At 39.4% G+C, this 26,203-nt stretch overlaps 1 protein-coding gene across 1 annotated transcript in view; it reads left to right on the top strand.

The window, feature by feature from the left end:
• Positions 1 to 696: 696 nt before the first annotated feature.
• The window catches only part of ABLIM1 (actin binding LIM protein 1), a 45,331-nt gene continuing 19,824 nt past the window's right edge, over positions 697 to 26,203 (top strand). Inside the window, 7 exon segments of the mRNA XM_010194608.1 lie at positions 697 to 730; positions 5,229 to 5,300; positions 7,745 to 7,809; positions 14,302 to 14,397; positions 16,900 to 17,055; positions 21,135 to 21,170; positions 22,503 to 22,632. Of these exon segments, the coding sequence (XP_010192910.1) occupies positions 697 to 730; positions 5,229 to 5,300; positions 7,745 to 7,809; positions 14,302 to 14,397; positions 16,900 to 17,055; positions 21,135 to 21,170; positions 22,503 to 22,632 (589 nt within the window).

Genomic DNA, 26,203 nt, shown 5'->3' on the forward strand with positions numbered 1-26,203 from the left:
AGCTTCTGAAGTCAGACATCTGTGGAGTTAATGGTCCCAGAAATGGCACTAGAAAGCTCTATCAACATCCATATCAACAGTGTAGGAAGAATGAAATAGCAGGTTGAAAACTGTCATTCATTGTCTAAATTCATGCATGGCAGTGAAGCAATTGAGAAAGTACATGTTGTTTGACAAAATGTGGAGGCAGCAGGTTTACACAAATATCTGACTGCAGTGTGCCATTCATTGACTTGAACTGTGAGAGAGATGGAGATTTAAAAAGACGTTGGGCAAATCATGGAGATTAGATAAATTGAGACGTAGCCTCTAGACAGGAAATCTTTGAACCACTGGTGACTTGAATGGGAAGATGTGAAGAGGAAGGTTGTTCTGCATCGTCTTGTTTCTTTACAGCCTTTTACTCCAAATGGTCGCTGTTGGCCTCTGTTGAGAGCAGTATTCAATACTAGATTGACCTGTGCACTGAAGCAGTGTAGCAGATCTTACATTCTCATTGCTATTGTCACATCATGAGGGCAACACTGTATCATAACAGGTAAAACAGAAGGAAAATGACAGTGATCTGTCAGCAAATAATGACTGGTCACAAAGCAGCAATGCATTGGTCCCTCACTTCCCTTTTTTTTAATTTTTATTTAGGCAGGTGACAAGCATTATCATCCAAGCTGTGCACGATGCAGCAGGTGCAACCAAATGTTCACAGAAGGAGAAGAAATGTATCTGCAAGGTAAGGACATCTCCATTTCTAACAAGACAATCAGACTTTAATTTTTCTGTCAAGGACCTCAGGAGTTTCTAAACCCTTTTGCTCTAGTAGGTGTCTGTAGCAATGGCTTTGCAGTGACCCTACACCCTAGCTGAGGCAAACTGTTTTCAAAAGCTGTGTAGCAAAAATGAAATTTGTTAGGCTGCCTCTGAATTTGGCATCTCACGGACAGCTTAGCTCACAGACTGCTTTGTGGGATACCACACAAAGTGAGAGGCTTTCCCCTGAGTTCTGCTGATCGGTTTCTCTGCTTTTCTGGACCATGCTCCAAACTGTGAAAGGCAATGGAAAAACTTCCAGAGGCTGCAGTGAGCTTGTTTTGAATCATGTAGATCTCATTGCCTGTGCATATTGACAGAGTGTCTCCTCTGGTTCTTAATCATATTTGCTCACCTCGCCTACTTCCTATTTATCTGGTCACATCTCTCTTTTTCATCCCATTTACTTGATCTTTATGTCTTTCTACAGCCACTTCTTTCTTCTGTATTAATTTTCATCTCTTATTAACAGTCTCACACTCCCAGATATTGCCAAGCATATTTTTTTCATTATCTTTTCACATTAAAAAAAAAAGTGCTCTTTTCTTTGATTGAAAAATATCCTTTATGTGAATTCCACCTACTCTCCCAGAAGGTAGCATATTAACTATCAAGCTACAGTTATTTTTATAACTTGCTGTAGTATTATTTAATGTCGGTAGAAAGACGTGTAATACACATTTATGCAAGCCAGATACTAAAAAGGCAGATACAATTGGGACATTGTGTAGAATCATAGAACTTATGTTAGAAAACTTGCCTGATATACCTGAAAGGACTGTGAAAAAGTTGGAAAGAAATTATGAAAGTGTGGTGGCAACCATCTTCTGAAATTCTGAGGAGAGATTCTGGAGGAATTCCAAAATTAAGATAATATTGTTGAGGAATTCCTTTGAAGCTAACTTGTGTTATTTTGTAGTTTGCTCTCCTTTGCAGTCCAACTTTCACTGACCTTAGTCATTGTATTCCGGCTGTACACAGAACTGGATACTGAGTTGTGTAGCAGCTCCGCATTGCAAGAGCAAGGAGAGGCTGAAAGAGAGCTGGGTAGGAGGTACTGCTTTCTGATGGCAAATTGGAAAAAGTATTTTGAAAGCAGAAGTTACAGCACCTGACAACTGGTAATCTCCTTAGTTTCCTCACATCATATTATGATAAAGTACAGACAGTGTTCAGGGTGAGCATCAGTTCATCCTTTAGTGCTATTAATAACAGCTGTTAGCAACTCATGCTGTTTGCACCAGTCTAGCAGAGAGTGGAAGTTCATGCAGATTGGGCAGGCTGTGGTGTAAATTTCTGGAGATCCAAATAAGACAGAAGGCATTGCTTCTACCTAAGGCTAGATTTTGTCCTGGCCAAGTTCATGTGGTGTGAAAGAGGAGAGACTCTTGGCTCCTTGATCTGCCATCATTCTCTTCTTGGCTGTATCTTCCTTTCTGTGGCTGTGGTATAATGTTCTTCAGGCTTGCTCTGTCTCAGAGGAGGAGCAGCCCAAGTTGCGTTGCTTTATTGTTCACAAGCTGTTTTCTGAGTAAATAATGTTATTGCTGAGTGTGCTCCAGACTGCCTTGCCAAAACTTTCCTTGCTGTATTCAGCATGCTTGTAAGTGTAAGGGACCTAAAAGCCTTTCCTGTGCAGAGCTCTCAGCTGAAATGTATATCCTGACTCCATCCAATTTGTTTACTCTAGGGTGCAGAATAACAGACTCTAAACATTTCTCTGAAATAAAAGTACACCACAACACTAAATCTAGAATAAAAATTGCATTATTGGTAAAATATATTAAAATAGGCAGCTTCCATCTCACTTCTAATTGTCCTCTCCACAGGATATGAATGCACTGTATTGGTATTGCTTTGTATGATAGAGAAGCCTGGCAGGTTTGTGGTAGCTACATTAGAAATGTGTGGAAAATCTGCAAAAGGAAAACATGGAAAAACAAGCAGTCTATTTTGGGGCTTTGTAAGTTCAGGATGGTTTGAATAATGCTAGCAAAAACATTCTGGCTTCACCCTGCTCTCTCACAGGAGAACGAAAAGGAAGCTGCATCAGAAACTTTTTCTTTCCCATTCACTTCCTAGTAATATATTATGATACGGAGTGCCCCAGAAGACTGTTGCTGAGCTAAGATGTTGTTCAGCATTTAGAGGGATGCTTCACTTGATTCTCACACAGGCTTTCAGCCTCATTTCGCTCATTTCGCTGTGTAAATAATAGCCAGAGTTATTGATTTTTAGAGAGCTGTTTGTTGAAACAATGGTACGTGCAAAGTAAAAAGCTGAATAAGTGAACATGCTGGTTAGTGTCTGCCAAATGAGCAAACAAACATATGTTGAGAAAGGAAACAACCACAATTTGCTGAACTGTTTCCGGTAGAAAAAAAGAGTGGCAATGCAGCTTGAGAATTTGCACTGTTCCAAGTGTTTCAAAATAGAGTGACATGTTTGGATGAAAAAAATCTACAAATCGTAGGTGGCTCAGAGTTCAAGATCTTGAAAAATATTTATATTTAACTTCTTAAGCCAGCTCTATCTGATTTGGAATTTTAAATTTCAGATTTTTCATATTTACCATTTTTTGAAAGAACTCACAACTGTTAGCTGAGTTCCACCATGAAAATTATATCCATCTTGCATTTCCTGTTCACTTTCAACAGCTTCAGCATTCTCCTGACATGTCCCTAAAATTGTGCCAGTTTGTGCTAAATACTACCCAAAAATGCAGTGACAGCTTTTTCTCTGATGGTGAAGGATAGTTTAGTAGAGAAGAAATTGAGGTACAGAGGAAGAGAGATTATTTTTCTCAGGGTCACAAAGGAAGCTCACGGCTGAATTTTCAAATTGAATCTAAACCTTCTGAGTCTTAGTTCATCAGCCTTACAGTATGAACTCCCTTCCTCCTCAGTGTGTGGATCTGTGTGACCTCCTGAGGAAACGCACTGGGCACGCTTCTCTCCTGATCTCACAGCTCGGTGGGGTCCTGGCTCTGAGGCTGCTGTTTGTTTGCAGAGAAGGCTGTTGGCACACCTCTCCCTGGTGGCTGATACTTTCCCCCTGCCAAGTGCACAGTTTCTTCTTCCTCAGCTTAGACTCAAAGCCAAACATCTCAGACCCCTGATCCAGAGTCACAGCGTTCTCTCCAGTCTCCTGATGATGATTATACTGTCTGCTGCTGGGAAGTGAAATCATTCCTGCTGGTCTGTACTTCTGTACCCAGCCATGTAAGGGCTCGTTAGAACAAAATTTCCAGGGGCCCTGACCCATTCCTCTCCTGGACTCTGAGGGTGGGGCTTCCTCTGGCTGCACTTGAGCTAATAGTCACCAGCAGGAGACCTGGACTTTGCTCTGTTTGGTTTCTTTGTGGACAGAGTGAAGAGGTGATGCTCCCCCCTGCAGACAAACAAGGTTCTGTATTGGCTTTTTGGTGACTGGGATGAAGTTTGAATATGACTGCAGCTGCAGTCAGTGTTAAAAATCAGCATTAGCTTCTGCTCCATTTCAGCTTGGCCAATACCTGCCAGCAGCTTCCCAGCAGTGACTACAGTTTAGATTCTGTTCCAAAGGAGAACTGAAATGCTCCTTGCCCCTGACACTGCTCAGCCCTTGGGGACAGCCAGGTATTTTCATTTTTACAGCATAAGAGAGAATCCCATGTTTTGGGATGCAAACAGCAGAGATCTTGCCTTTTTTAGTAGGATGCATAGCTGGAATATGCCAAGTGGAAATGCCAGTGCAGCACATGCCACTGACCTTGCAGAGCAGGGGGTAGAAATGATGTGTGTGCCAGCTGTGATCTCAGAGAAGCTCTTTCCCATGCTGCTTTGTACCACCTGCATCAGACTGGCCTCTCTAGCTTAGTGCAGCAGGTGGGATACTGCCCTGACTCTACTCTAATTTTCTAATTTTGCTTTTCCTGTTGCATTTTGCATAATTGCAGGGAAGAAGTGATCTGAGTACTGCTTTACAGTACATGACACGTATCGTTCAAGGAAGTCAATAGGACTTTCCCCACTATTAATGGACTTACGATTAGATCTTCCTTTGTACATGTTGTGCAGTACATAAGGGGAGAACAGATCATGTAACCATGGCCCAGTTCTTTTGCTCTTACCCTCCATCCTGCCCAGAGGAACCCTTTGTCTTTCAGTTCCTCCAGGTGGTGCTTGCTGACTGCCTTGCTGCTTGAGACTGAGTTTTAATTAAGAATGTGTGTAAACTGCTTTGACAGCCTGAGAAAGAGGCTACCATAAATGGGCCAAGGATTTGAGTATCTTTTTGTTTCACTTCTATCTCTCATGAGCTAGGATTGAATGTGAGTTACTTAAATAGTTCATTACTGATTCACCATCTGATGCACTGAAGGTGCATAACCAGAAGTCATCTGCTTTACTCTGAATAAAGATGGGGTTTTTCTCCTTCAGGTTCCACTGTCTGGCATCCCGACTGTAAGCAATCCACCAAGACTGAAGATAAGCTACGGGTAAGCTGAATTCATAGTAATGATACACCAGATATTTTGCGCACACATTAACTGAATGTTGTTTTTAAGAGTGACTTTTTCCATGTTTTTTTTGCATAGCTGTCACGACTCTGGCAGAATAAACAGTGGAGGCACTTCAGAGGTATTGCTCTGATTTTTAGGCTCACCACTTTCACATACCTGTCTCAGTGCACTGCCTTAATGATAGTATCATTTTCTGACATACAGACATAGCAGAGTCTCTAAGACACTTCATTTCATATCTCAGTTATTGTGAGAGAGACTCTTAAGAAGAAAATGTGAACAGGGCAAATGCTACAATATATTTTAGTATTTTTGCACATCTGTATAATCGCTCTACAGTTATCCCCTGTTCTGCATGGTTATTTACAGCATTTAGACAATATGGACTCTTCTTCCTTTGTCATCCAACTGGCATAAACCCCAGCCTAAAGTGTTTCTAATTTGAATACCAAGAGGAGCTGCAGTTACCCTTGGAGTCACCTCAGCATATCCAGGCAAATTTTCTAGATCAAATCCTTGATGGCAATAATGCTGCACTGATAAATGCTGGAGCCTGGCTTTTTGCATGCACCAGGCAATTCTAAGCCCATATTCACTAATTCATCTTCTGGGCAATTTACTCTTTTTGATGTGTCAGTTGGTCATTTGAACTTTGATAAATTTTATGGATATGAGTATTAGAGACTCCATATGAATATAATATCTTTCAGACAAGGAAACTAAGAGCTACGGGCATGGAGATACACAGGATATCCTGTGGGTTGTGTTCTATATGTGGCTTATTCACAGGAAGCTACATCCTTTAGAATTTATTCAGGTGCACTGATCTGTAAAACATCTCCTGCAGAAAATTTGCTGTGATCATTGGTAATGTGCAGATGATTTTCTGTTGAGCAGAGTTCATTTTAATGTGGGCTGTAGTGATAATACAGATGAATCATTGGCCCTAGATGGGCACATAATATAGCATGGCCAAACATCACTGTAGTCCCACCCAGCATTTGCACATTGTTCTGTCCTGACTTTCTATAAGAAAATGGAAAATTATGCCAAACTGGATTTTCTTCCTCATTTAACAGTTTAAATGTAAGACAGTGTTTTGGCTCTGCTTAAGTGCTTGGGCTTTGTGGTGAATGGTTGGGGTACAGTACCTCCCTTTCACTTGGACGCAAGAGCCTTATCAAAACACTCCATACTGCATTGCAGCCCTTATGAACCTTCTCCAGCTGACCTTATAAATCAGTTAGCTTACTTCCATTCCCTGTGGAAATGGCCAAAGTCCTCTTCAAATATTTTCCTTTTTTCTGTCACACATTCTAGAATGTCAGTCTTTCTCCCTCTCAGCTAATTTTAATTGCAGTGGGTGAAGTAAATGAATTCATACACCTGCAAGACTTTGCCTAAGTGAGTTCCTGCAGGAAAATGAAGTGGAGGAATGCATATTAAGGGAACATCTGAGAAATGTTACAGCACAGCTATCCAAGGTTGCCTTATTCCTGGATGAGAGCTTCTATGCAGAGGCTTAATATGTCTTTAAAAGGTATTGACAAATGCACTGTACTGAAGCTAGCTGGAGAGATGGAGAATTTTTATCTTCAGCTGTACATCACAGATGGAGACTGTCTACTCTGGTGAAAAGTCAGACACCTTATTCTAAAACCAGTTTGAATTCGCTTTGGCACACATTTCATTCTGCTGACTCAAATGAAGGCAGTAGCAAACAGGTAGGTACAGAAACAAATGAAACTGGGTGAATGATGTACTATTCAAACATGTCACCGCTAAAGTATGAACTGTACTTTGATTGACTTTCAGTTTCTTACACATTTAGACCTGATGTGAGAATCAGAATCTACTTTGTGAGTTGACAGATTTATGATTTAGCCACTCTCAGGGTCAGGCCTAGATTTTCTGGTGGTTCTGCAAAAAGCCAGTGTCATGGCCTATTTGCTCTGCTGGGCTTCCTTTCCCTAAAGAGCAAAACAAACCAAAAAGCCCTTTTATCGTTGAAGTCACTTCGGAAGTTTTCTCTAAGTGACTACAGCCAGTTCTGTTTTCCTTCAGTAACTGAATTGTGATATAAACTAATCAGCATTATAGCTGGTCAAGATCTGAGAGTGAGTTCATAAAAACAGTGGTTGCTTTAGATCTTGCACCCACTGGATATTTGTGGAGGATTGCAAAGCCAAAAAAAGCAGAAAAAAAAAGCAACTTACGTGTATGCTACAAAAATATACATTGCTTCGGGGTTTTTTTACAACTGTCTGGCTGTTTGTGATTCTGCAGGGATCAGTAAGTAACATGGATATTATAGCACACAGATTATTATCTAGCAAGTGGATATTAGTAATTTGATTGAAAAAAGAGCTTAACCACTGAGCTGGGGAAACTGCTTTCCTTTTCACTCTTTTTTTCCCTTTTGTGTTTCATGACAGCATTCCTCATCTGAGTTCTTTTACCCAAAGAGTCTGGTTCTGCGCAGGCCACGCTCTGCAGAGGTTTGCTGTTGTGTTTTCATAGTGTTGATAATGGTCTTCTTTACTGAGAAGATTCTTCATTATTGTCATTCACTGTGCTTGCTACTACTTCTGCCACACAGCTTTCCTGCTATCCCTTGTCACCCTGGGCTCTGACGCTGTATTTTGCATCATGTGGTGCAGTGTTGTGTGTTAATTCTCACTTTTTAAGTTTTGTTTAATGAAACGCTTAAAACTAATTTTTTTTTTTTTAGATCCAGATGAACTTTTTGGGGCTGTAGTATTGTTCTTCCAGTGTTAAAGGAAGTTTTTCTTCTAAAACAAATAGTTAGAGCGCAAATATGAAGTAAATGAAAATGGTGAAAAGCATCTGACTTTAAAGTGATGGTTAAAAAGAAATAGTTTTTTATGAACAGTGGCTCGTGCTTTTAATATAAAAAATACAATCAGTTAAATCAGGTCCTTTTTTATATATATATTGACTAACTGCATATGAATACTTTAGTTAAGAAAATATTGACAGAATTCCAGGTTTGGACATGTTCTATGTGCTGCCCGAGAGCATTTGCCACTGTGGTCCGGGGCACATCCACTTCTGACCTGGGAGGTTCTCCCTGTCCTCTTGGCCTGGACTTTCTACTTTCAGAACTCCCTGAGTTTGATTTGCGCCTATGAACATCACCCACTTCCATTTCTTCTTCTTCAGGACAGTGCTGATTTATTAGTTGTCTGCTGTGGGGAACGTGTGGCTGTACTGCAGCCAGGCACTCCTGGGGTAGCTTCCAGCTGATAACAAAGTAAGAATGTACTGGTATGGACTTGGTATGGGCTAGCAGTAGGCAGACAGGCTGATAGAGTCCATGCCACTGGATTTCTGTTGTGTCTTGTACTGCCTTCATGTCTCTAATTACAAAGCAGATATAGTCATATCATCAGCCAGGGCAGGATATTTATGTTAGATGTGGCCTGCAGGATAGTGTTACTTGGTTGAATCCAATGCTGTCATTCATTGGGAGTTATTGCACACCCTGTGCCCTTGGTCCTGCATGGTACTTCAGTCAGTTAACCGAGGATGTTGCACACATTGAACACTGCTCTCTCTGTTACCTACAGAAATATCTATCAAGAAAATACAGCTATAACGTTGTGTTATCAGTGCTCCTGAGGAGGGCAATGTCTCTGCAGTCCTAGGCTTTATGGAGTCAAATGCTGGAGTCTGAGAACAGCAAACTGTGGGACCATTTCACTCATCTTTTAGGCCAGTGTAGTGGCTTTTTGCATTCAGCTTAGCATGCACATGTCTGAGTTTCCGGTGCTGAAATCAAGGAGCCTTAGGATTAATAAAACCCAAATCCTATCCATTGTATTAGAAAAATTTGCAAGGCAAAATAGGAGAAGCCCATGTCAAAATAAAGGTATGTTCTCTTTCTTGCTTTGTAGACTGTGTAGGACACAGTAGCTTAGGGTCAGCTGAATATCCTCTTGTGTAAATTTGGCCAGTATTAAATTATGTTTAGATTTACATGCTGATTATACAAACTGTAACTCAACGCAGATTTTGGCTTCAAGTGTTCTGCAGAGTAGACACAAAGATATTATCGTTACTGTTGCTATAAAGATAGGCCAAAGCTTGTATCTACGTGAAAATTTTAGGGGTGAAATCCTGTGAATTCTGAGAAGTTTGCTGTTGAATTCAGTATATTCTGGACTTCCCACTTTATTTTCTTCCGCTTTCCAATTAAATTACTCTTGGTGTTAGTATGAGTTTGGTATCAACGTATCTTCAATGATAATGTGCTGAAAATTCATTCTCCTCTCTGGCCTTTGTGTCTAGAAAGGAAAGAAAAATTAGTTGTAACCTATTAATACGTGTGTCTGTGTGAGGTTGAACTTAACCTGTTCATTAGTTTTGTCTTGTTGCATACATAGCACAGCTATTTTAGGCAGAATAATAATGAATGCATGCATTTGAAGGCAACACTCTTGTAAGGAGGAGGGTATAGTTAAACTAGGAGACAGTCCCAATGAGTGCTGTAACACTGAGGTGCTTTATTAATCTCGTACACGGCCACCGAAAAATTACTGGAATCCATAGGAAGCCCATGTTTAATGAACCTTGGTTCTGGGTCCTAAATAACTGGAAAACCTTGCAGTTGGTGAATCAGGTAGTCAGAGTACCAAGTGTTGTACTGAGAAAGTCAGATTCCTTGCTATTGCAAACTTGTGTCTGCCTAGTAGAATAAATTACATCCTAATCTTCTATTAGTTTCTTTATAAACATGCTTCACTTAAAGTACCTTGTGAGGTTCAGAGAACTTGCTTAAGCTATAATGTTAAATGTTATTAAGTGAAAACATATTCATTCTTCTGCAGCTATTATCACCGCCTTGCATAATGAACTCTATCAAAAAACTAAGGCAGGTACTGTAAATAATGCTAATGATGCATTTGGTAAACAGTAGTGCATCCACTTGGCCAGATGTTCTTGGGATCAGTTTTGATCTGGTTGCCTGCACTTGTAAGTTTTTATAGAGCATGATTCTGAACATCTGTACTTGAGAAAGCCAGAGCCACCACATTGTAGCAGCATCTGGATGATGTGAATGGCTCTAGTATGGATTTTTTTTTTTAAGAAGTTATTTCTTTAGATGATGTGCCATGCATGATGACATGACAGACTGAGGTAAATGCAGATGAATATCTTAAGCTTTGCAATCTAGTATTAAAATAACAAGTTAATCAGTTTGGGGCATATGCATGGATGATACGATAACTGAGCACTGAAATTCACAGTGAACCTAATAGGATGAGCATGACAGTTGGTGTTCTCTGCTGATCTGCAAATGAAGTTGGTAGAGAATGAAGACAAATGCATGGAATGAAGAACAAAAGCATAAAAATAAGAAGTCTGTGATAAAGTGGGAAATACTGAGAAGTCTTGCAGATGCTTTAGATGCTTTGTAATCTGGTTCTTTCCTTTGGCTCCTTTAATGACATGCATGAATTTCTATTGACTGAATTTCTATTTATTTTTTTCATATACTTCATAGACTTCCTGTATCTGGTACAGACATCCCATATTGATATTTTTACTACTGTTACATCCATCTGGGTGGAAGAGGAAAGAAAAAAACAGATGACTCTGCTACTGTCAGAAAATGTGGAGAAAGGCCATGCACCACAAGAAAAGTGTAGTGCTTCATAGAAATTTGCTTTAAATTTCTCTGCACAAAGGTGGCATTATGAAAAGTGCTATTTGAATCCTTCAAGAACAAGTGCAATCATATAGTGTTCCAGATGTTTGTAGAAGTGAGGCAGCTGAACTTGTTTTGTTGCTGGGAGTGTAGAACAAGTGTCATAGGACTATTGAGATGGAAGGAAATACTTCTAAATTAAGGCATTCATATTAAATGATGTTTCTTTACCTGTTGTCTTCCAATAATGTGTGCAAGAGGTGCTCACATACTATCTTCATTGATATTTAAGGGTTAAATCGGGGATAGTTGCTATTCCCGTATCACCTGTGCTCTGATAAGCTCTCCTCTAGGGTGGAATTTACACCCTGTTGCAGTTACATCAATAGGGAACTTGACCTCCAGTATATCTCTTGCCACCTGTTTAACTGTGGTACACAGGGTCAGGAATTCTTGACTGCTAATGAAGGCGTAATGTACAATCTAAGAAAAGCCATACTCTGTCACAGATTTTCAGTCAGGAGCTATTACAGGTCTGTTAGGAGAGGAGCCAACCATAGCAACTAGAAGTATGCCAGAGGAACAGCTTATATCAGGGAATCTTTAGTGTATATTTGTTAAGGCAAGCAGCACAAATGTTTTTAAATGCAATGCAATTGTCTTTAGGGGAAAGTGCAAATCTGTGAAGGATTCCAGACCATATGGGAGCAGCAGAGTAGGAAATAGTTGGCCATCTGTGATGGAAACAGCCTGTGTAATTCAAAACAAGAAATAGGGCAAAATAAGGCAGGAAGTGTGAGAGTAGATGCAAAAGTCCTCTTTTTTTATGCACTGTCTTCAGGGGTATGTTGTAAACTTAAGCAGGATACAGGACTGGAGCGAATAGAGGAGACATCATTCCAGGTCTGCTTGGATCAAGCTCCTGAGGAGAGGAACGATGTGTGCTCAGACAGTGGCGGGCAGGGTGGCAGGGCCCAGGGGATGGGGAGTTTTGCAATAGACAGAAGGTAAAATTCATGTACACAGGAAGAATTACAGAAAATAGAAAACTGGTTTTAAAGAGTGTCATATCTGGCTCATGGCTGTATTAGTGGGATGGTAACGAGGAACTTGGAGCAGAAACACAGTGAGGAAATGAGGAACAGGTGCTACAACGTGCCAGTCCAGCTGATAACTGCTCCTGTGCTCTGGGGTTAAGAACAACTAAGAAAGTGGTTAGCAGGATGTGACAGAAACTATCTTCTTAAGGTGTCTAACCTTATTTAATAAATTCACTTAAGTGATAAATACAAGTGAATATTCCTTTGCTGAAAAGGTTTTAGACACTAAGAGAAGAGGCTGAGAAATTCTTGCTTTCTGAAGTGATTGTAAAAGATCCAGAGGGCCTGCCAGTGGAGAAGAAGCTGTAAATGCCTCTAACGCTTGTTTTCCTACAACAGGGAGAATTGAGCAGACAAAACTTTTAAAGTGTGCCTGCCAAAAGCCAAAGGTAACAGAGACACCCCTAACAGTACCTCAACTACTTAATACTGTTCCTTATGTTGTAATGAAAATAATTGTTTTCCATAGCAACTGCAGCAGCATGTTACATGTGTCTCCACTCAAACAGCCAGTGGTGTGAAATGGCAGAATTGAAGGACGAATAAAGTGTTTCTCAACAACAGCCAGATTTTCCAGCTTAATTCTTGTAACATTTCCATGAAACAAGTGATTGTTGTTGGTTTTTTTGCTTTGATTGCATCATGGGAGGAGCTCAAGGGCAGCTAAGGAATTTCTGTTCCCTTTTGGGAGATAGGAATTTGCAGCCACAGAGAGAAAAGAAAAGAAACACATGAAGGTCCAGCTGAGAAAGTGTTCTCAGACATGCTTTGGAGAGCATGTGTGACTGTGTCAGTCCACGGCCACATCTGCTCTCTGTTTGATCTGAATCTTCACGTTTTTTGGTGGAATATATTCAAAGCCTTTTATTCCTCTGACCCTCCCTGAATGTGGTGATTTCATTTCCAGAAATGAAGTCAGAGAAAGCCTGCTGTGTGATCCATGCCTAGCCTTTATCATTTCATATATGGGTGATTCCAATAGGTTTCCTGGCTATGAAATAAAAGGTAGAAAGACTCTGAGGCCTGTTGAAGGATCCTTTCAGGAAATGTATGCTGAGAGATAAGAAAGGTCCAATAGCTTTGTTGTGTTCACTCCAGATATCTCCAAAGAAAAATCAGTAAGCCAGGCTGTCAAGCCTTGTTTCTCTTTAGCTTGTGCTTGAAGGTCCCTTAGTTCAATGTCATAAGTTGACAAGGTAAGGACTATTTACCAAGGTTTAATTTTCAGTCACTTTGAAGTACCCCACTGCACTAGTGTTGTTAGAGTCATCTGCTGATGCATTGCTTTGTGATGGGATTTGGTTCTTTGCAGTCAATTAGGGAGCAAAAATTGTACATGGTTTCTCAGTTGCGAGTGACACACGTTTGTGTGTCTGCTGCATGCTTAATTTAGGAATAATTGCCACAATAGCCTGGGTGACTTTTGATTGAATAGATGTTTTTTTTCAAATTCATCAAGTGTTCAGGATACCCACATCTTCATGATAAGTTTTGTCTCATCTCACAAAACTTCCCCCAGAGCATCAGTGTCTGTTTAGTCCTGAGGAAGTGTTGGAAAATCCACTGAATGTGTAACAGCACTTGCTCTGTAGGAGTGTGACTGTTCTGAATTTCAGTCTGCAGGACATTGCCATTAGACATCAGGACTTTTGAAGTATGGGGAACCATGACATTTCAAACAGCAGTTTAGCTTCCATGTTGCATCTAGATTGTGCTGCAGATGAGGGAACAGCTCCAAGCCAAGGATTTCTGTTCTGTACAGAAAATTCAGTTCTGTACTCGCAATGGAAATCCAATGATCGAACATCTGGAAAGTGATAGCGTGTGTGCTGTGCTCCTCTCAACAGTTTTGTCTGCTGAACTGCTGATACCTCTAGCTGTTTGTGAACTAACATTTGATAAAATGACCAGCAGGACTATACTGGATTTTACTTTGTATGGCTCCTTGCAGTGTCTCTGGCAGGTGTTGTTTGGTTTTGTTCGTTATTGTTGTCAGTCTTTTACATTGTATGGTTTAGAAAACTTCCTTCCCCTCTCACAGCACTCCTTCCCCTACCAAAAAGAAAAGCCCACCTGCCTCACAAGATTGTGAAATTTGCCAGAATGCTTGCATTTGTTGACATTTTTTCCTAAGTTCAGTTAATTTCAAGATGTATGCAGATTTCTTCACTTTAAAACCAAAATTACCAATGTTAATGGCTTCATGTTGCTCTGAAAAGTTACGTTTTGTTTTTCAGCCTACAAGAACTTCATCAGAAAGCATTTATTCCAGACCAGGTTCCAGTATACCTGGTTCTCCAGGCCACACTATCTATGTAAGTATTCCTTCTGGTAAATAAGACACCAATCCCTTGCTTGCAAATGAAATACTCCATGCTGAAATAAATCACTTTTATACTGATGCTAATGTCTTCGTGCTAGTGGTTAAATTGTTAAAATTCTTGCTGTGAAAGATGTAGTATTTATAACTACAGAATTTCAAGAGCAAGGTAGGCCTTTTCCAGGTCACGTTTCCCTTAGATACGATAAATCTTTTGAAGCCACTTGGTGAGTGAAGAGGGACAGAAGGGAGACCGGCCATTTGACCTATTTAGGGCTTATATGAGGAGATCCGTGCACCTCAATATGCAGTGCTTGAGAGAGCTGCTGTCTGCACTTGCAGGGTGTGGGGAGGAGGTCAGCCTGGCTGATACAGCAAGAAGTCAGATGTTTCGGCTGTGGAAGGAAAGGTGGTTTTTATTTAAGAACAAAAATGAAGTTAAGCATCCTTCTGTTACTAAACTAACAGTGCTGTAAATGTGAAGTTATTGATAGACTATTTTATTTGTGTCTACCTGAGATATAGAGTTTAATATCATTCCTTCAGTAATCAAGCCTCCTCTTTCATTACTGTGGAGGATCTCTTTCACTTCTTGGCCTCATTATTGGTACCTTTTGAGCCATAGGATCTTAGAAGTTTAAAGTGGAAATACATTAGCAGAAGGTTGGCCCAAATTTTTCAAAGGAATAATGTTTTTCTCCTCTTTTCAAACCACTCTTCCAGGCATTTCAGTGTTGTAAATGTCAGTACTTTTTTTTTTGTCTAGGCAGAGAGGTCCATAGGATGAAAAAAAGTTATTCTTTTGTGGCTGTACTGATATGGTTCTAAGGAGGAAAAATATAAACTCAAATGTACTTGGGTGAATAAGAGAACAGCTCAGCCTTCTCAGTCTTGCTGTATTTACATGCATATAACCTACACTTCCAAAAACTCACCAGAATTACAAATCTTGAGTCCTGACTTTAATACCATTTCTTCAGTGCATTTCAACAATAAAAATTAGCTGATATGTTAAAATTGTTCACACCACAGATATGGAGACACAGAGCATGTGCTGGAGAACTGCCATTCTGCTGGTAATATCAACTTCGTAAGCTAATTCTTATGAAACTTAACTGCTGCATAGCAGCACAGTTTCTAGGGCAACATGGTGGTCTAAACCATGGTCTACAAAAATATCTATGGTAGTTTGTACTGGATTACGAATATCCAGACATGTTTGCAGCTCCTTAACAGACTGTGGTAAAAACATTATAGCAATAACATACATTAACCTATATAACAGCATATACCTACATATTTTAAGGGTTAAATTAGTTTAAGTATTTTTGTTATATCTACTAAGTCAAAACTAAACAGATTTGAGATTATTTTTAGAAAGTGAACATTTGAAACCTTCTCTATGAAAAAATGTTTTGTGTTGTTTCTAATTCTTGGCATTGCTTAAGAACCACCAAGACCAGTGATTGTTAGAAGAGCTTGGGAACGAAGATGCACTTAAATTTGAAAATACTAGGTGCTAGTCCTTAGGAAGAACAGAACTGAATGTGAATAGAAACAGATCAGCCTCATTTCCTCATGCAGCCTAATATGAATAAATAAAGTATCTGGTAGAAGAGTTGACAACCAATTTTTAATACTCTCTTTCGGTTTTAATCATCAAATGTATTTCTGTAAGGTAGTTAAGAATGTACGATGATTTTTTTTGAACAAATCTTTCAAATAAGGAAAGATGTTAGATATCTAGACTATATGTAAGGCCTCTTTCTGGCTCCTTCTGATGGATTCAGCTGTCTTTGGAACTGATTTCCTACTTTCATTTTTTTAACTAGTGAAGAATTCCTTGCAGTTTTAGTGGAAAAAAATAGTCAATGTTAGTACCATGTAGTTTGCAGTTAGTAACCAACATATGCCTTAGTCAGAAGCTTGGGTATAGGTTGAATGATGAGCGTAATATAATAATTTCATTTGGGAGTTTTGATACCCAGTCCTGACAAATGGTCCTGCTTGCCTTTTTCTTTCCTTGTAATAAGCTGTATTTCCTCTTGTGTACACAGTTGTAAATGACCTTTCTGTGTGTGGTCCTCTGCATGGAATCCTTTCATAATCTCTGTAATCTACAAACCAAGTTGATGTTATCACACATTTTACACATGGGAAAACAAGAGCAGAAAGGTGAAAATACTTGCCTGAGGCCACAAAATGAGTCGTTTGCTGAGCTGAAGTTTCCAACTCACCACTGAGGCTAAGAAGCTTTTGTATTAGATCTATATATGCCATATTCTTTCTTTCCTAAACTGAGAAAACACTGTGTGCTTTTGCAGAGGAGGTCTGCTGGAGAAGAACAAGAAGCAGTCACTTCACACACGCAGAGTGCCAGAAAGAGTTTTCCATAGCAACAGTGTGACAACTAATACACAAAAATCATAAATTGTGTATAACAGAAATTATGAGTACATTTGTGTGAGTTAATTTGTCTTCTGTCTTTGACCTTCAGGCAAAAGTAGACAATGAAATCCTTGATTACAAGGATTTAGCAGCCATTCCCAAAGTCAAGGCCATTTATGACATTGAACGTCCAGACCTAATTACTTATGAGCCATTCTACACTTCTGCCTACGAGGACAGACAGGAGAGACAGAGTCTTGGAGAGGTAATGAACCGACAAGCAACTCATTCTGCTGTACGCTTTATTCAAAGCCCGCTTTGCTTCTATCCTTTTTTGAAACAGTTTTTAATTGACACTCTTTGGTATTGTTGCTGCTGCTGTTCAAAGTGCTTCTTGTCTGTTTGATCTGGGTTTTATGGGAACAATCCTGATGATGCCTCATGTGCGAAACTGCACAATTAAATACACAATTGAACACCTACATTAACACCAGCCACTGGCAGGGAGGAGGCTTGCAGGTACATACATGTCTGTATGCGCGTTCTCATAACTCACATGGGTATCCTAGTTTTTGGGTACAGCAAAGTCCAGAATGTGAGGCAAAAGCCAACCTGGTATGCTGTACAGCACTGATATTCACAAGAGAAAACAAGAAATACCGTGATGTTCTGTGGCAGTAAAAGGAAAGCAGGGTAGTTGCATTATGGAAATAGTCGCCTCACAGTTTAAACTGCTGACATTTAGTAAGGATTCTTGTATCATGCGATGGTAGAAATAACCATTTAATTTATTCTCTTTAATTTGTATTTAGAGATATCTTTCAGATTGTAGGGTCCCTCAGTTTTTTGAAGGTGAACTTCCATAGCTGCAATTACTATTTACATGGTTCCAGTGCAGATCATGAAGCAGGTTTTGTCATATAATACCATCTGACTGTAAATCAGACTTGTAGAATACAAATTTAAGTGGGCATGGAAATGCATTTATTTCTTTGCAATCTTAGTGACTTTACTGACTGTAACTGAATTGAGTATGAAGGTGAGCTGAGGAGAAAGCAAGTACAGTAAACCATTCAGACACCAGTGGTCTGAAGAAGCCCAGATCAGTGACTGATAATCTGCTCCCTTAGCAACAGATCAGAGCTGCCTCAGTTCTGCTTTGTTCTTTAATGTTTTATACAGTTAGTCTTTTAAATTATAACATGAGTTGGAAATTCAGGAGGCTGTTCAGCTCAGGAATAAAATAAGAGATTAAAAGGTCAGATACTTACAGAATTTCCCCCTCTCAAATTTAAGTTGGAAGTGAATCCAGCTGACACCTGGTTCAAAACCACTGTGAGATGCGTTGGTGACCCTGGCCAAGAGGCCAGACCCATTCCACAAACCCTCTACAAACACAGGTCTTGTTAGTCACAGAGGAGAAACCAATCTCACTCAGAGAAGGTGGACTATTTGTTAATCCTTATGGGGAAGCTTCTCACTGACAAAGCAGTAGGGTGGAAACTGATAAAGCAGTATGGTAGAAGCTGCTGTTATGTTTGTTCTGGAGGTAAGCAAAAGCCTTTGGGATTTTCTTACCCGTATTTTCGACAGCATTAAATCCAATTAATTTCTGGTGACTACAGAAGTTTCTTCTGGAAACAGAAGGGCTCTGACCTTTTCTTCAGAGGGACTGGGTTTTCCACTCAATGCTACTGCTACTTCTGTCACCTTGGGCAAGTTACCTCACCTCTTTGTACCTGTTTCTCCTCCCTTCCCTTGCCCTAATGAGAACACGAGCCCATTGGGGTGGAGTGATCTCTTACTTTGTGTTTGTGTTGTGGTAATGGAGTGACACCTCAACCTTGGTACACCATACATCAGTCACCATCTTCTTTAAAAAACAAAGGAGGTGACATGTCTAGTTATGGCAGGGATTTGCAGACTTTGAGTGATTTAACCCACATTCTCTTTGCAAAGTGTGTGTATGTGGTGGTGTTAAATAAAATGGGACCCTTGAGTTAAAGCTTGCACACTAGAAATGCCTCTTACCATGGTTCAAAAGAAATAATTAAAAGAATCATTTAACTCGGCTATGAAAGACTTCTGGGTGTACAAGGGAGATGTGCAAGAGCCACTGAAGTTAATCCAGTAGTGGAGACAAAACTTTCATTACAAGGAATGAGCTACAAGAAAAGTTTATACTTCAGCTATAGAAAATGAGAAAACACAGCATGAGACTTGCTTCTTTATTACAATGGAAGGGAAATGCTTTGAAAAGTTTCTCACTCATCATCTCTCTTGTTCAGTTAAATCCCAGTCTTGCTTTTCTGGGCATCTTTGATGAAAAATGTTTTCACATAGCACCATCTAGCGGGACCAGGCATTTTAGTTACAGCTCCGCCAGCAGTTAATAGGGAAGAGAAAGGAAGTTCATGTTTTACCTTCCGATGTAAAAGAGGTGAAGAGGTACGAAATGAGATCTGTAAATAAATGTTTTGCTACTGACGGTGACCCTTAACATAGCGATAATGTTTCCAGAAACTGTCAGTTACTGAGGTTCTTCATGTCCTGTAAGTTCTGTCCTGCCAGCAGCAACCTGACCAGTGCTGAAATAGCCTTTTCTGAGCTCTGACTTTTGCTGTGTTAATATTGAGAGAAGCAGCATTTTATCTGCATGTCCTTTGCATCTAGTATTCTATTTGTTGAAAACATTGAACGTCAGTAACAGCTTTCAGTACACAAGCTGTCGTAAACTGAGAAAAATATTTTTTCTAATGTGATAGATGCTTTGAAATGGAGCAGGCACTCTACCTGGTAGTTCAATAAAAAGGACAGTTAAAATGAGGTTGGTGCAAAATGCTGGAACTTGTGTTACAAAATGACACCTGTAGAAGTTTGCAGAAATTTCCCAGAGCACAGAGTGACCTGTATGACTTTAGGTATTAGAGCAGCCCTTTAGATCTCAAAATCATAAGAGCATTGAGCCTGTTGCAGTGAGTAGTTTTACTGTAGGCTTCACATGGAGCTAAGTTTTTATGTCTGCTGCTGTTAGATCAATAATGAAATGGTGGTTTGCTTTATAGAACTTGTGCAGTTTTAAGGATTAGGAAAATGTGGATGTAAAAGACATTCAAAGCTTTGATGGAATAAGGAACGTAGTCTTTAAGAAGCTTTATGGAAGCTTGCTGAAAAGGAGATGTTCTGCACCCAAATTAAAAACGTCACTCCTTTGTTTGGATACTTTGCATTCACAGTGTCGCCAGCTCCATGAAAGTTAATGATCTCTCAATGCAAAATGTATAGCTGGATATTGATTACCAGAAATTCTGCATACGTTTTACACTACTGCTGTTGTACGTTATTGTAATAGTTAGACCAGAATCGTCAGTTTTGCTTCTCAGACATTATCTTAATAACTATATCATTTTATAATACTTGTGGTCTTAATTTAAAAGCATAATCTCTCGTTTATTATGGCAATTAAATAATATTGAAGTTTAATGCATGTAGAAAATAATTAAATCCTGATCTCCTAGCTTCAAATTGCCTTATGATTAAAGGGCCTGTGACTGGTAATTATACATGGCCTTTATTCTTCTTCATACCATCAATGTATGCATGATCTTATGCTTTATTTCTAAATGTATTTCTTGCCTCAGTTTCCCTATCTCTTTAATGCAAAATTTTCATAATAGTGGGCCAGTTCTGCCCACTGGCCTTTGCACAGTTCTTTCAATGTACACGCTTGTAATTCCTGTCTCTTCTCCTTATGTCACCATGGAAGAACACAGAGTTTTTAAGGAGATCATATCAAAGAAGTGCTGATGACAACTGTGTACTCCTTTGCATGGGTATGAAATGCAAGGCCTTGGGGAGAAGCACATTTTTGCCAGAGTATGTGTGTTGGAGGAAAAACATGCTTCATCCTGGAAGTTATTCTGTATTTCTGATGCCATGCAAAGCTCTGAGTTAAGATTATTTCTTTTTGATTTCCACTTTAAAGATTTCTTCGTAACAGGCATGGTTATTAAATTAATAACCCTTTCTGATTTTGATCTTTACAGCGATGTTTTAATTACCACAGTGATTAGATGGCTGAGAGATGATTTTGCATGATATTTGACTGAATTAATCACGCTTATAAAGATTCTTCCAGAAACTTTAATTACTCCAATGATTTATGGACCAGTTCGTGAGCAGGTTGGAAAAAGCAAGTTCCAGTGCTGCAATTGCCGTAATAATATCTACATTGCCATTTTATGTTGCCATGTATCCATGTATCTGCAGCGATGTTTAGATTGCCATTTTCTGGCCCAGCACACACAGCAATGTTTTGATAACCTTATTTTTATGTCTTTGCAGTCTCCAAGAACATTATCACCTACCCCTTCTGCAGAAGTAAGTTTGGTGGAACCTGTGGGGGCAGTATCTTACTATGATCAGAATTACTCACTTCAGCAAACACAGGTCTTGATTTTGTTATCAGTCTGATCCGTCGCTGTTTGCCACTTAGACATGCTTTCTGAATATTGAAACTTCACAGAAATTAACTCTGAAATCATTAAGTTGTTATTGACAGATTGTACAAGAAATGAAGCTAGCACTCCTACTCGTTTTTTCTCTGTAAAGCAGAGTCATTTCTCCAGCAGAGGTCACTTCTTGCACGTTCATCCCTGTGACACAGGCGGACTCAGATCTCAGGAACTGGATGATTTACATGAGCTAAAATGCTGCTCTAAGCATCTAAAGAAAAAAACATGCTTGCTACTAAAACATTTGCAGTTTTGTCTTGAAGAAAACATAACTGTGGCTTGGTTTGGTTTTGGTTTTGCTTAAGAGTGAATTTGAACATCACAATAACATGGAACATTTGGGAAGTCATTTGTCAGGGTACAATAGATACCATTGCAGAAGCACTGTCATTTTGGGGCTGGCAAGTGTTGCTTATTTGCAACATAAAAGTCACAGTGATTACTACATGTTAAAAAAGTAACTATAAAATTTCTTGTAAATCTTCATGCATTAACATCAATCCTGTCCCTTTTGTCCTGGTTTGGTTTGCTTTCTGAGGTTTGGGGGTGGTGGTGTTTGTTTTGAGGGTTTTTTTGGTCTTTTATTGCCTTTTTTGCTTTTTCTGCAATGGCACTTCAGGGCATGGTTTAGTGGGCATGGTGGTGTTGGGTTGACGGTTGGACTTGATTATGTTAGAGGTCTCTTCCAACCTTAATAATTCTGTGATTCTGTAAATGGAATTATATATGAGAAGGTGTCATGTTTTCAGATACAAAGGGAGACAAGTGGTAAAATTAAGCCACAGAGAGCTCTGTGCTGCAGCTATTGAACTCTTGCTGCTCTCCAAGTTAGCTGAGGGCTAGCTCACGCATCTTGTGCAGTACGCTGCATACTCCGAATGTACAAACGTTCTCTCTGAATGTAGCGTCCCTTATCGAGTCACACGAATGTGGGCAAATCTGGGATTATAAGGAGTTTAATAGAAATTACAGGTGAAGTTGGAACCTTCCAAGACTGAACTCTGACCCAGACTATAAAAATGGGTTGGAGTCTTGGGAGCAGATCATTAGAGAACAGTAATAATGACGTAAGTTGAAAGCTCAAGGGATATTGTTATAACGGTAGCTTCTGCTGATGTCTTCAGATGCATGAAAGCTAAATGCTGCTAAAATGTGTAATGTGCATTTAAATTTATTAGTGAATGCTTCTGTTCTGCAGGGTTATCAAGATGTTCGGGATCGTATGATTCACAGGTCTACCAGTCAGGGCTCCATTAATTCTCCAGTGTACAGTCGCCATAGCTACACACCCACAATGTCACGTTCGCCTCAGCATTTCCACAGACCTGGTAAGGGCAACTGCATTAGAAGTATGTCTAACACTATTGTTCCTTTATTATGGCACTTAGTGGTGCAGCGAAACACTTGCTTCTCTTAGAAGTGAAAATTTAAGTTTGAAAAATTGTTGCATATTTTAATATTCCTTTTTCTACCTTTTTTTTTTTGTTCTTGATTGATGCAGTCTTCTGCACCAGGCTGATGAGTGTTTCTTACGTCATTAATAGGCATCTTCTGGTTTTGTTTCCATTTTATTTTTTAAAAAATCTTTGTATGTTTCTGAAAGTGAGTAAAAAATTGCAGCAGTGTATCACGTACTTCTTTCTGGAATTTAGAAAATTTATCTCATATTGGAAACAAAAGTTATGACTTGACTATACAGAAGTCAGAAATGTAGGATTACTCCCTCCTATAAAGCAATTCATTTGAAGATTGGTGCAGCTGTCGAATCAGCCGCAAAACACCCAGATCCTCCAAATTGCTAGCAATTTTTTAAAACATAGATTCTTGATTTGCAAGGTAGATTTCTTAATGAAAGCCATAGGCAATTGCCTGGGAACATTTAAAAAACACAAACTTCATTTACTGGTTTAGCAGTGATGTGCAAGTTCTTTGTACAATATAGAAAATATGCAGGTCATTCAGGTTCCCAGTGCATTCAAAATTACTGGTTGTGTATAAAAAAGCAAGATGTGAAAATGACTGTTCATCCACACCCAGATTGTGTAAAAATGCATCTCTAAATGCTATATTCATTGAAGACTTTTCAAGACTGATTTTATTGTTTATGGTAATGAATTAAATCTTGTCAGCTGTTTTTAAATTAAGCGATACAATTGTGCAGTTCCATCTTCCTGGGTGATTACAGCTGAACAGTTGGGATGCCAAAAGCCCATATACAATAGGAGCTGCATTTTTAAAATTAAAGATTTATAATAGAGCCACCACTGTGGAACTTGAATGCTGTAGCCATTTCCTAGTGAGGGTGGGCTGAAAGCAGCTAATTGTGTCTGTCAGTGAATGCCTTATTTAAAGGACCCAAGGGAGCTGGGACAGAAGCAAATTGTGTCTGGTACTTAGTGCTGACAAAATGACTGTGTTTTAAGATGACGTTACAACTAAAGCCAAAAGAAAATTAAATGCGTGAAAAAGCTGCAAACTTCTGTCTCTTGATTCTGGCGGTTCTGAGGGGATTTTTCCATTTGTATCAGTTGTATCAGGGATATGAACGAATCCAGGCCCTATTCCAGACTTTACTGTGATTGGGTTTTGCTGTCTGCGTTCAGTCAAGGACCTTCCCCAGAAGCCGTCTCTGTTTATGCAACTGTTGGGATGGGCTCAAGGCAGAGTTTGGATCCAAAAGTAAAATCTTCAAAAGTTTGCAGCCTGAGGGAATTTCTGAGAAGATATTTGTTCAAAGCTATCTCTGTTCAGATGATCTCATCTTTGGCTCACCTGTTTCTGTTTCTCCTATGACAAAGAAGCAATTATGTAGAATTTTTCATCCTGATCTTTGCTACCCTGCTTTGGGGTAATTGTTAATGCTGCTTTATAATTTTTACAGTAATTGTTCATGTTGAATAACAGCACATGTATATTTGCCATTTTTCTTCTAATGACATTTCATATCATCATGTTATTTGCAAGAATAATTTCTCTCTGAATAAGCCCAGTGGCCTCAGATAACTTCTCTTTGGCTCCCAGCTAGCCCTTGAGAGAGAAGTGAACCACTGTGTTGACGTTGTCAGCATAAGGTTCTTAAAAAATTTGAGTGCTACAAGTTTTGAAAAAGTTTGCAGCCTTTTCCTCCTGCAGTGTCCTAGCTGATGTTGGCAGCACTTTTGGAATGTCTTAAAACAATAGAAAACAGCTTGCATGCCTCTCGACTGACATTTTTTGGTCAGGCACTTTTCGAAAGAGCTGCTTTCTTAACTAATTGAGCGACAACTTCTGTGATGTTTGCATGCTGGTAGCAGGCTACTTTTTGGTAACAAGGCATAGATCAAAGCTCGTTAAGGCAATAAATGTTATGCCAAATTAGCAATGCAGTTCAAATCTGAGCCTCTCTTCTAATACTTCCTGTAATTTTGTCTAACATTTATGAACCCTTCAGTACGTCTTTAACCTTTTTTTTCTCCTTCCTTCTTTTCAGAATCCTAATTGTTCAATGCCTTTTTTTTTCTTCCTTTGAAGCCTCCTTCCCTGCCTTTCTCTTATTGTTTTTCTTTGTTTTCATTTTGTTCTGCCCCCTGATTCCCTGCTGCCGCAGAGCTGCTCTCTACTGGTGTGCAGCGGTTGTCATACCTGCGCACTAGCAGTGTCAGCTCCTCTCACCATGACTCCCGCCCCAACTCCCCCTTCCGACACCACTTCATCCCCCATGTCAAAGGTAAGGAGCCAGGCCTCCCCAGGGAGTACCCTCCAGCCTGGAGATGTATTAGCGTTCTGTCAAAGCTCTGTAAGGTCGTCATTGGCTGTGTAGCTGAGCATGCCTCGAAATGTGCCGTTACACTTAAAATTACGTTAGAATAGACATAATGTCCTTTTTTTGGAGGAAATATGTCATTTCTAAGGGCCCTAGTTGAAGACTCATCCAGTAATTATCTATTAGAATATACAGTAAAGCATTATAATTTACTATTTAGAACCTCTATGTGCCTTATTTAGCTTTTTTCTAAAACAGTACCTAACAATCACTATGGCAGTTACCAGATCAAATTTAACTATTATTTCCACATTCTTAAAATATACATTTTAAAATTGACCACAAATACTGCCTGGAAGGTGATCGACAATATGAAGAAACATAAAAGATTATGTAAAGATCAATGGCAACACAAAAGACAATCATTGTTAATCACATTGTCAATAATTAGTGCCCCACAAAATAAAATTAAAATCTCTAGGCCTCTCCTCAACTAGTGGGAATCAGCAGACTCTGCTGAAGGCAGTAGAGATGCAGGGATTTACACTACCTGAGGATCTGGTCATTTCTCTTCTTTTCAGTCTGTTATTTTTCATGGTTTGATTTTGGGGGAGGGTTGTTCTTTCGTTATGACCCTTCAAGGAGCTCACTCAGCTCAATAAGCTTTTAGTTTTGTTTCTTGCTTTCTGTGAATGTGGTTTTACTTTTATTTTTACTGGAGCACTCTCTGGCTGGGCCATCTCTTCTGTTGGGGGAGAAGGTCACAGCTTATGTCACCTACAAGAGCTCGAAAAGAGGCAGTTGAGTAAACTGAACATAGATTCTATTCTGGCACCACTGATTAATGTAGATAATCATAAACTGACAATAATCAAAGCCAATTGCAGAGAAGTTGTTGCCATGAACTTTCAAGAAATGCTAATAGATCTCAACATTATAGTTCTTCAGGCATTCAGATCACCATTAATAATTTTACTTGTGTTTTTGTAGATTATTTTTGTTAATACACACTTTCAGCTTTCTTGTTATGTCACTATAAAAAAATCTCACTTCAAACTTAAAAGATTGGGACCCTTAAAAATAGATACACTGCTCATTTCAGCATGCAGTTAATTCATAATCCTTTCAATTTCAACATTTCTTTGCTGTAAATCCAA

This window comes from Mesitornis unicolor, unplaced genomic scaffold, assembly GCF_000695765.1.
Source record: "Mesitornis unicolor isolate BGI_N332 unplaced genomic scaffold, ASM69576v1 scaffold50511, whole genome shotgun sequence".
Classification (NCBI taxonomy): Eukaryota; Metazoa; Chordata; class Aves; order Mesitornithiformes; family Mesitornithidae; genus Mesitornis; species Mesitornis unicolor.